Here is an 11,113-nt window from a genome sequence, read left to right as displayed (position 1 = left end):
GGTGGGGAAGCGGCAACACTCAAAATCCTCACTTTCTTCCCAATGGAGGCTCCCTCACTTCGGCAGCTTCTGCCCTGGCGCTGGTGGGCTTGGCTGCGAGTCCACTGCCTGGACCTGGCCTGGTTGGAGCAACAGGGTCCCGCGGGCTGATATGTCCCTCCACAGAAGGGGGGTTTCAATTAATTTCAGTGGCAGAAAATCTGCTCCCTACTGGGAAAAAATGGGACATGGCAGGAAACAGCTCTGAAATTTTGGTTGAAGCTGTGTTTGAACTGGGAGCATATTTGCAGATTGGTGCTGTTCCAGATGCACTGTGATATGCAGCTGATTGTAGGATCTTAGTGTGCCACAAACAAATTCATCTGTCTGATTCATGGCCAGGACCAGGCATAACTAAGGATGCCAAATGGCCAGGAAAAGATAAACTGATCCTTTAATAGAAGTTTAATATGCAGGAATGAGCAGTTGGAGGTTTTCATTACATCTCCTGATAACTGCAGCAGATCAAAATGATATTAAAGGGATAGCAAGAGGGACAAGTTTAAAAACTGGCAACCTCAAGTGTAACACTGGCATAGATGGGGGCAGAGAGAAGCGTGCAGGGTTACCATATATCCCATTAAAATGATGATTGATTCATGCCCCTAGAATTCCTCCTTCCTCATCTGAACTTTACAATTCCAACAGCCATTTTTCTTAATGTATATAAAGCTTTAAGCCTCCTTGATGTATTGTTTTTGCAAGTTTGTAAAGATGTTTTGAAGATATATACTTAAAGCAAAGTGTGAATAAAAACAATATTTAGAAATAGTGCACTCAGAGAAGTGCATTTAGAAGTGCCAGGTTGCTTCAGTTTCCTGTTAAGTGGTATACATTTGGTAGCAAACCAGGACTTGCTCCTTAAAAAAAGGCTTTTTAGATATGAAAGAAGGTACATTTCCATCACCAAACAGTCAAGATATTAATTTAAAATTAGTTTAAAATTGCACATTAAAAGCAGTGGAGGGGACAGTTTTATAGAGTAAGGGAATGGCATAAGAGAAAACATTGGCTGAATCAGTTTGCTGCTACTTTAAATTTCTTGATGTCATTGTCGGGTTTCTTCTTATGTAGCCAACAACACGGATTCGACAGCAAAGGTCAGTTTACACTTGGCATTTGAAGATGTTCCCTTCGGAAGTGACAACCCATAGCTGGTCCAGGTCATAGGATGCATGTTTGGCCCTTCCAAGCCTTTTCTCTACTTGTGTCCAAGAAGTTCCAATGGGATTGTCTTTGGTGATTCCTTCCCTGGAAGAAAAGTCAGATGTTCAATTAGCTCTGTGAGCATCCTTGAGTTTAATTTGAATGGGTCTAACTCAGTGCCATCTCAATTATTGGCTAAGTGTTGAGATTTTACAAGTATCATTCTCTTCTGTCATGAAAGAGTTAATCTGTTTGTGTTTAGTTAGGCACAGCTAGTTTAGCATGAGGCCAGTTAGATGTCCAGTTGTTCTTCCTGCCAGGGGAAAGGGGAGTTGCATGCTTAATGAACAGATCTAGGATTGATTATTGGATGAACAGGTTTATTGGGGGCAATTAACGTTCTTTCCTTTACATCGAAGGCTTATACTACATAGGAATTGGATGGTCTAGCTATTTTACTGCTGCAAACTAACAGGGCAAACTCCCTTGAAGCCTCACTCAAGCCAACTGACCCCAAAAGGACACCAAAAGGAGATGTTTACATTTACTAGCAAAGGAATGTTTTGATTGCACCCTCCCTCTCTCCCCCCCTAACTGCATCTTCTCTCTCTTCCCCTCCTCTTCTATATTTGACCAGTTTCTGTACCATGCATCTGACGAAGAGAACTTGATTCTCGAAAGCTTATGCTACAATAAAATTGGTTAGTCTTAAAGGTGCTACTGGACTCTTTTTGATTTTCCTTTACACAGGACGCCATTGCTCCCTAGACAGTTAGACCGTCCGGCATGTAAGGATGAAGGAACTAAGTTAGCTCTTCTTTATTTTATCTCCAATGTAACCTTTATTATTTTTCCCTTTATGTAGTAAACATTATTTTAGAAGCTGAACACACGTGTCTCTGTGATTCTTTATATGCTGTGCAAAACTCTTCTCTGCTAAAACTAAATTTAACCCAACATTAAGGATACAAGTCCAGAAGCTAGCAGAAAAGAAAAATTGCTAGAGATGCTAATCTTCACCCATCAGATAAATCTGATGCAAAAGTGATGCAAACATGGCTGAGTGTCTGAAGCAGCTCCTCAAGACATGCATTTTCAGTGGTCCAAAGCCACTGAAAATGTTGTATGTTACTATCCTCCATTGATTTATTTTAAAACATAATACAAATAACCGGAGCTACAATCAGACTGGAGGAAGAATGAATTGAGAGAAATTCCTGAACCTTTATTCTGCTTGCAGTTTTTCTGCTCAAAATCTCTCTCCCCCCTCACCCCGTTGCTTTTCCCCTCTCAAAGAATATTCAGGCATAAATATATCAAGTCACCATGTCTCTGCCCTTCATATCTGTGTTACTTTTTGTGGGAAAATGTTCAAGATTCAACATTCCCCACCCACCCTTTTAGCTCCTAAACTCAACCCCCACCCCATGTAGCATAAGACACAAATTTAAAGTGATGGGTCCACTGTTGTCACATCTACTTAAACTAGTAATAGAATCCTAGCTTCATGTGAAAGATCCTTGGCTTTATGGAGATGAAAGCCTTTCCCAGTCTTTTGAGTATTCCATTCTGTACCTGCGATAAATATTTCCACTGCTGTTCACTCCAAACACGTCTCCTTCTGTCCCAACCTCAATCATGGAAAGTGCACCAGGCACATTCTGCCACCTGGATCCGGCACAGGAATCTGGGGTGACACCATGCCGGTAATAGATGGCGTCAGCCGAGTTAACTCCCCAACAACCCAGTGGTCCGCAGGAAAAGTATTTGAGTTTTCCATCAATGTGGATCCAGGGCAGTGCTGAGTTGCCATCCGCAGCGATGGTTGATGACTTGGGCAGGCAATAGATGTCATCATTCATGTTGACTCCAACGATGAACTGGCTTCCACCTGCATCAATTTGTTTGAGCAAACCTGAAAAGTAGCAGAAAGATTTTAGGGAGATTTCTCTCACAAATGTGTAAAATAATGAGGTAAATAAGCATATTTAGCATGACACACAGAAAGAGATTTGGTTGTTTCATCCCATAAGCATCAGGTGTGTTCGTCATGTGCCCTGGCAACCATACACCCACAGGTTATGAGACCTTAATAACAGGGCACATAATCTGTATCTGGGGTCTGGATTCATTGTACAACTAGGTATAATGGAATACGTATAGTAAGCTATATGGCTTTTGATTATGCTAGGTGGTGGAATTTCCACCTTTTGTACCTGGTGGAGGCCTGATATTATATGAGGATAAACAAAGCTAACTCTTCCTTTTACATATCCAGTTTCATAGTTGTACACATTTCATGGAAACCTGCAATGAGTATTGTTTTAAAATGAAATAGCAGGGAAACATAATACTTTCTGATTGTTGAGTCAACCGCTTAGAACCTGAATTCAGTCACGTTCCTCCACAAACATACAATTGGCATGTGTTACAGTCCGTGTGGGAGCCTGTGCCATGACAGCGAGGGAAGATAAGCCAAAGCAGCTTCTGTAGCCCCCTTTCAAACCCTCCACCCCAGCAGCCTTTACTACCAACATCAGACCAAAGTCTAGGTTTTTTGTTGCTTGCCCCCATCCAACAACCTTTTCTTTATATCATTATTGCATTCAGCCAATTCACAAATGCAAGATAAAACGAGATAGCCAGCTGTAGGCACCAGGTGGAAACAAAGGTTCCAATATAAAGGTGCTTACAGAATTAAAAAGCTTCCATTAAGTATCATACACTACAAATTAAGTTATAAGGAAGTATATATAAAAACCATGGTTGCATTCAACATAATTACAAGGGCGAATGCATCCAGCTAAATATTTATTGAAAAATCCTTATAAACATTCATTTTTCTGCATGCCTGTGATGGAAGGAGTGGGGTAGAAGAGCCTTTCCTGGCTTGGGAAACTCCCTTAGAGAAGCGTTTCCTAGAAAGGACCTGGTAATGGCTGGCACTGCTCAAGAACTTCTTGAGAACATCTAGACTGACCAACTAACAAGATTCCCTTCTAGGGTGGCCTTAGACCAATAAAGAATTAGGAGGGTAGAAGTCACGGAGAATACCTTATAGAAAACTATGTTGCATTCATGCAGTCTGGCACATAGGGAAGAGACTAAGAGAACTATCCCTGAAGCATACTGTACCAAACAAAGTCAGAAAAGTGCCTTGATTTAAAAAAATAATGTTTATTATAGAAAAAAAAAGAGGAAGGGGTAGTTGGATTCAAAAAGGTGTTGAAAAAGGAGACAAATACAAAAACCGGGGAGAGCACACAATATCACAGCACACGGACTTTCAAATAAACGTAGTATAGTTGATCTAACTCATCTATGTACACATTACCTAGGCTGTAGTAGGTTCCTCAGATCATATGTAGAGTTTCTTGCAATAACAAGATGATGGAGGAGACCTTCACTCCTACCCACTATCTTGTGGTCACTAGATTTCATGATGTTCTGATGGAGACAAGGAAAGATCCAGAACTCCCAGATATTTATGGGCAATGAAATCTGACCTAAGCCAGCCACCTCTGTCAGACTGACCAGCTGGTTTAGCAAATCCAATGTAAAGCCCATCTCTGATGTCAGAAGCTTCTGAGAAAATTACCAAAATGATGTTCCCACTGGTGAAGCAGCTCATAATGGCTCTGAAGTATCATGACAAACAGGGGGTCCCATTTAAACTGAGTTGTCCTTTGTGTAAAAAAGGATTAAATTTGACAAAAGTAGTCCAATGTGGAATGGATATGATTGGCTGTTTCCACACGTTTTACCTGCCTGCAGAACATCGCACAAAAGACCCGGAAGACAGTGCAAAACTCCCGGATAACAGCATCTTCCTGGTGTGATTTCGTGAGAGAAGACACTGTCTTCCGAGTCTTTCACGTGATGTTCCGCAGGCAGGTAAGACATGTAGAAATGGCAAATGAGTTATTCTGATGTACACCCAAGATCCCAGACACTGCAGGGGGCACTCTTGAGTCATACTGGAGCTTAGGGGTTTCTGTCACAAAGTGTCCATACAACCATAGATTAGCTGTCTTACAATACCTGTAACCAGCCTCCAGTTGCCTCCCACGAGCTTGTAGATGTTATGGTTTGAGTTCACACCCCAGATGCCAGAAGGACCAGTTGTGACATGGGTCAGTGCCCCTGGTAACTGGGTCCATGTGTTTCCATACAAGGTATAAATATTGCCTGCACTGTTTACACCAAAAACCTGTCCATTGCTGGCATCAATTTGTGTCAATGCTCCCGGCACTTGTTCACAATCTGGAGCTGAAACTAGAACAAAAAAGTGTCATATTTGTACACACATCGGCAAAAATAGGTATATCACAAGGAGGATGAAGATGGGATTTTGGTGTATAGAAAAATGCAAACATCATCACTCTTGAAAGGAACTAACAATCATGCAGGTCTCAATCTTGAACAAGAAAGTTATCTCCTGCTCAGCTGGGTATGAATGGCCTTGCAGTATGTTAAGTGCATTGTGAGCTAAGAAGTCTCCCTGTAGTCTCTTGAGGTATGGAATGCATGAATAATGAAGCAGTATAGCTTATTGGGTGTTAGAATGGTTCCATACCTCCAGCATCCAACTAATGTGTTCCTCCTGATCTGGCCTGGCTAAAAACAATTCTTTAAATAAGCTCTGAGCTAAAGCTCACCTACGATTGAGTCCCTATATGTGTTTCCCTGATTCCTCCCTTCTTGTCCCTTCTGTCTTGCTCTGGTTCTATCTACTTGCAACATCCACAACACTGCTCTTACAGTATTCCTTGTATTGGTTGCCCCAATAGGACCTGTTCATCCAGCTCCAGAGCTTGGTTTGCAACAGAGGTCTTGATATCTGCCCCCAACTTCTATCTTCCCTGGTCCCTTTCCTGCTAAATATCACACTTCCGTACAGTTGCTGCTTACGGTGTGGAGGCAACACCCCCATGCTATTGAGAGGAAATGCTTATGAATAAACAACACTATTGGAATTAATTATAATACTATAGGCATTGGTTCCTTCATGCAATTATATCAAAACATGGCTCTTTGAACCATAACAATCTGACTTCTCACTGCTGTGAGTGACAGGATGTAGAGTTTTCAGATGAAGTTCCAATTCCTACTTACCTGATGTGATTTTGCACAGCACTAGCAGCACATAATGGTCCCTCATTGTCTAAGAGATACTGAATATTCTCCTTTGAGTTAGACAGGGAAGGATTTATACACCCCATCCCCATAGTGACATCTCCTGCTTGACAAACCATCTCTTCAACAGCTTTTTGGCAACATATTTGCTTGCAGGGCCATCAGAAATGAAGACCGATGGGTCATTCCCCTTCATTCTGTTCCACCCTTGCTCCAAAGAAGGCAACAGGAGTGGCAGGATTAGAGTCCAGCAGCACCTTAGAGACCAACAAGATTTTCAGGAGTGGCGGGATTTCTCCATTAGCTGGAAGGCCTGGTGCCATGTTTGAATGTCATTCTAGGTCAAGGAATGCATCTCAAGGGTCATCATCTAACATGCTGCAGGATTTTAGATATTTACCCATAGCCATTACATAACCATTTGGGAGCTTTTTTGCTGTAGGGAGCATTTTTCACCCCGATGTGTACCAAAAGCAGTTTATAATGTACAAAGATAGTGAGGGGAAAACCTCAAAGAGTACATTACACCACATTCAGGATTGATCCTAGATCCACCGGGTTGCCTTGCTCATGACCACAGGCTGTGAGCCACAGGCTAAAGGCCTGTATCAGGAAGGGAAACAGAAGAGGAGCTCAGATCTTAGTCAGCTGATTATTCCCAAGAATTCCCCTCCCCAGCTGGGGATACATAAAGTAATATTAATATTTGCCCTGAGATTGGTATTGTCACATAAAAAGATTAGCTGTATTGTGTCATTTGGTTTTCCTCATTCTTTTCCTTGTGGTAAATGGCAGAGAACTGAAAGGGTAATAAAAACATGTTTGCTTTTTAAAGCCTGTGCTCATGTGGGTTCATAAGATTAGATAAAATGTAAATAGCTTCAAAAACAGCTACATCATTGCAAGGTATCGGGGAAAACCCTTTGATCATACAAACACATCCGTTGACTTAATTTGGTCTACATCTTTATATCCTTTCTATCTGGATGTGTCTTGGAGGTTTCAACAAGCTTCACAGCTCCTTCCAAGCCTGCAACTTCAGCCTGACTTTGAACTTACCACATGGCTCCTCCTGACAATGTATTAGGTTCCTATGCCCACACCAATGACTGTCATTGTTGTGAATTGGAGTCAGGGTGATTTGACTCTTTAATGGGCAGTAAAAAAGTATGTGTGAAGACTTCTACAAACCAATATGACAGGGAGTGTGAAACAGGCCTTTGGGGATGTGCATCTGCATTGCAAATTTAATTTGGGGGTTGGATTTGCAAGCTAAAATCTTATGTTATGATCATCTGAACACTCCTTACCCTATTAAAAATACAGCTCTAGCCCATTTTCAAGCTAGTTTTAAGGAGATTATGATGGTGCGGGTCAAGATCATTCATAATTACAAATGTAGATGCCAAACAGCTTGTAGGAACCATGGCCTGAAGTTAGGATTTTCTTTATGCGGAGTCTAAAGACAGGGCCTGAACAAATCTCTTGTAGATATGAGCCTTGGCAGATGGCTAGCAATAGATTTCTAAACCCAACCTACCCATAGCAAAGTTTTTCGAAAGCACCTGCACCCCTGCAGCAGGTAAAAGGGAGGACGAATATAGGTTTAATCACATCAGTCCTGGAAACTGCTTTGAATGTCCAGGCTTTAGTCCTGCCACATACAAAGTATTAACAAAAGAAGAATGTGCATAAAGAATGGTACATGTGCAGAATGTATTTTCCTCACCACTTAGCCATAGGCAGTCAGTGTCAGGGCTTGCAGCGGCTGCTGCTGGGCAGGGCGCCAGGCGGTCTGCTCCTGATGTCAAATGGGTGCCAGGGATGCTGCAGGACCCTGCTCTGTGGAAGGAGGGGCGGTATACATCACCCAGACTCCCTCTCAATCCACTCGCTGGCCTGCTCAACCTGCGCCACTCACCCCCTTTGATCTCTGCCATCTCCTCCTCCATCCACTCTCCTCCTTGCCTTCGCTCTTGCTCTGCTCCACTCCATTACTCCTACTCAAACCCACCACCCCAGAGCTCTTCCCAGCCATCCTTTATAGGGCTTCCTTTCTCCGCCCCCCCTTCTTCCAGCCTGGTTCTGGGCTGCCCCAAGTAGTTGCAGCTGGGGTAGCTGATCTGGCTCCACTGACCAGCACCAGCTGTGTCTTGTTGCCTGGCTGTCAAGCCTCCCTGACTCTGCTGATTGCCAAAGGCAGGTCCAGCTGCAGCCCCTTGGCTGGCTGCCCAGCTCCTCCCCCAGAATGCCTGTGGCAGCTCCACCTGGAGTTGCTTGGCTCCTGGCACTCCCTGAGCCTGGCTATTGCCTTCTAGCTGGTGTATAGGCTGGGGCGTGGCTCTGAGCTGTTGGGGCTGCTTCTCCTCATCAGGTAAGGGCTCTGCTTGGGCAGCTGCTGGGTCCCTATTTCCCCTGCCCTTGCCTTCTCCCTCTATTTTGCCCAGCCCCCTGCCTTCTCCCTGGAGGGTGGGGCTAGCTGGCCTTGCTCTGCCCCTTCTAGCCCCCTGGGGCCTTGGACCTTTGCCCCTTTCCCCTGGCATAGGCAGGTTCTGGCTCTGATGGCTGGCCGGGGCAGTAGGGCCACTGCCTCCCGGCTGTCTCCCACTGCTTCCTCCTGGCAAGGCCGGGGGCTGTGCCTCAGACCCCGGACAACCCCCCCCCCCGCTTGGCTTTGTCTTGTGGGGGTCGGGGTCGGCCTCAAACAGTCGGGACATGAAGTCTGCATCCATGTGTCGAGCTCCCTGGCGGTACTTGATGGTGAATTGGAATGGCAGTAGGGAGAGATACCACCGCAGGACCCGAGGATTGTGGGCCTTCATGCGGTAGAGCCATTGCATGAAGGTGGGGCATGGTCCATCAGCAGCAAGAAGGGGTTGTTGGCCAGGTAGTACTGCAGGGCCCCCACTGCCCATTTGACTGCCAGGGCTTCCTGCTCCACCGTCACATAGCGCCTCTCTGTGGGTTGCAGCTTCTGACTCAGGAAGAGGATGGAGACGTCCACTCTGCTGCGCTCCTGAGTCAGTACAGCCCCGAGACCGGTGTCGGAAGTGTCCGTGGCCAGAGTGAAGGGCCGGTCAAAGTCCGGGTTTCACAGGGCAGTGGTATTAGAGAGGGCAGACCGCAGGTCCTTGAAAGCCGTCTCCAGCTCCGGGGGTCCACCGGACTTGGTTGGGCATCCCCTTTCTTAAGCAGTCCATCAGAGGTGCTGCGCGGGAGGCGAAGTGGGGGATGAACTGCCCATAATACCCCAGCAGTCCCAGAAATCACCGGACCTGCTTCTTGGTCTGGGGCCATGGTGCATCGACCATCGAGGCTACTTTGTCCGGTGGCGGTCGGACTCGGTCTCCCCCGACCACAAAGCCAAGGTACTGCAGCTCCTGGAATCCCAGGTGGCTCTTTTTTGGGTTTTCCCGCAGCCCGGCCTGTTGGAGGGCCCTCAAGACCAATTCCAGGTGCTGGAGGTGGGTGGGCCAGTCCAGGCTAAAGACAATGATGTCGTCAATGTAGGCCATTGTGCACATCCAGCACTCACCCAGCACCTGGTTCACTAGTTGCTGGAACGTGGCTGCTGCTCCATGGAGACGGAAAGGCATTTTTTTAAATTGAAAAAGGCCTCAGGGGGTGGCGAAGGCTGTTTTCTCCCGATCCTCAGGCCGCATGAGCACCTGCCAGTACCCCTTGGTTAAATCAAGAGCCGACAGGTAGCGAGCGGACTCCAGGTGGTCCACCAGCACATCCGCTCGGGGCATGGGATAGGCGTCGAACTTGGCCACTGTATTCAGCTCTCGGTAGTCCATGCAGAAGTGGGTGGTCCCGTCCGGCTTGGGTACTAAGACTATCGGGATCCTCCAGGCACTCCGCGAGGGCTCGATTACCCCCAACTGGAGCATCTCGTCCATCTCCTTTTCCACCGCCTCCCACCGCTTTCTGGGCATGGGTTGCCACGCAGCCCGAGCCGCCTGCCCTGGCTCTGTCGGGATGGCATGCTGTATCAGGCTGGTGCTACCAGGTCTATGGGAGAAGACGCCTGGTACCCGGGCCCATAGAGCCTGTAGCTGGGCCTGTTGAGTCAGGTCGAGCTGGGGGTCCACTTTGGGCTCCTCGAACTCTGGGCCTTCTGTGGTCCACGGCAGCTTGCTGGACGGTAGTTCCAGGGGGTCCTCGGCCAAGCCACAGATGCCTTCCTGCCGCTCATGCCATCGTTTCAGCAGATTTACATGCAGGGTCTTCCGATGGAGCCGGCCAACCCCGCACTGGAGTTCATAGGTGGTGGGGCCCAGCACCCTCCGGATTTGGTAGGGGCCCCTCCACGGATCCCCCTCCTCTCTGGGGAACGCTGTTCGGTGCACCAGGACCTTCTCCCCTGCCTGGAAGGTCCTCATCCCTGTGCCCCGGTCGTAGGCAGCCTTCTGTTGCTTCTGGCCGAGGGCCAGCCACTGGTTCGCCTCAGCCTGGGACCGCTGCACCCTCTCGCGGAGTTGGGTCATGTACTCCTGGACTGGCGGAGCTGGACTGCTGGCTCGGGGACCCCATCATTCTGCCAACCGAGAGAGTATCCCCCACGGCTTGCACCTGTGCTATAGTTCAAACGGGCTGAAACCTGTGGAGGCCTGCGGGGTCTCTCTGAGGGCAAACATCAGGGGGTCAATATACAGGTCCCACTGATGGGGCCTGTCACGGGTCATCTTTTTCAGGGCCTCCTTGATGGTCTGGTTTAGGCGCTCCGCCAACCCGTCGGTTTGGGGGTGGTAGGCGGAGGTGAACACCTGCCAGATCCCCAGGTTCTGGC

At 47.0% G+C, this 11,113-nt stretch overlaps 1 protein-coding gene across 1 annotated transcript in view; it reads right to left on the bottom strand.

Moving 5' to 3' along the window:
* Window positions 1–829: 829 nt before the first annotated feature.
* LOC129341750 (uncharacterized) overlaps window positions 830–11,113 on the bottom strand; it is a 30,067-nt gene continuing 19,783 nt past the window's right edge. The window contains exons 5-7 of the mRNA XM_054997114.1: window positions 5,227–5,460; window positions 2,761–3,100; window positions 830–1,290 (exon numbers count right to left, since the gene is read on the bottom strand). Coding sequence (XP_054853089.1) covers window positions 1,146–1,290; window positions 2,761–3,100; window positions 5,227–5,460 — 719 coding nt within the window. The 3' untranslated portion in view covers window positions 830–1,145. The remainder of the gene's footprint in view (window positions 1,291–2,760; window positions 3,101–5,226; window positions 5,461–11,113) is intronic.

The sequence above is a fragment of the Eublepharis macularius genome, chromosome 13, assembly GCF_028583425.1.
Source record: "Eublepharis macularius isolate TG4126 chromosome 13, MPM_Emac_v1.0, whole genome shotgun sequence".
NCBI lineage: Eukaryota > Metazoa > Chordata > Lepidosauria > Squamata > Eublepharidae > Eublepharis > Eublepharis macularius.
This window is presented reverse-complemented; position numbering and strand designations above follow the sequence as displayed.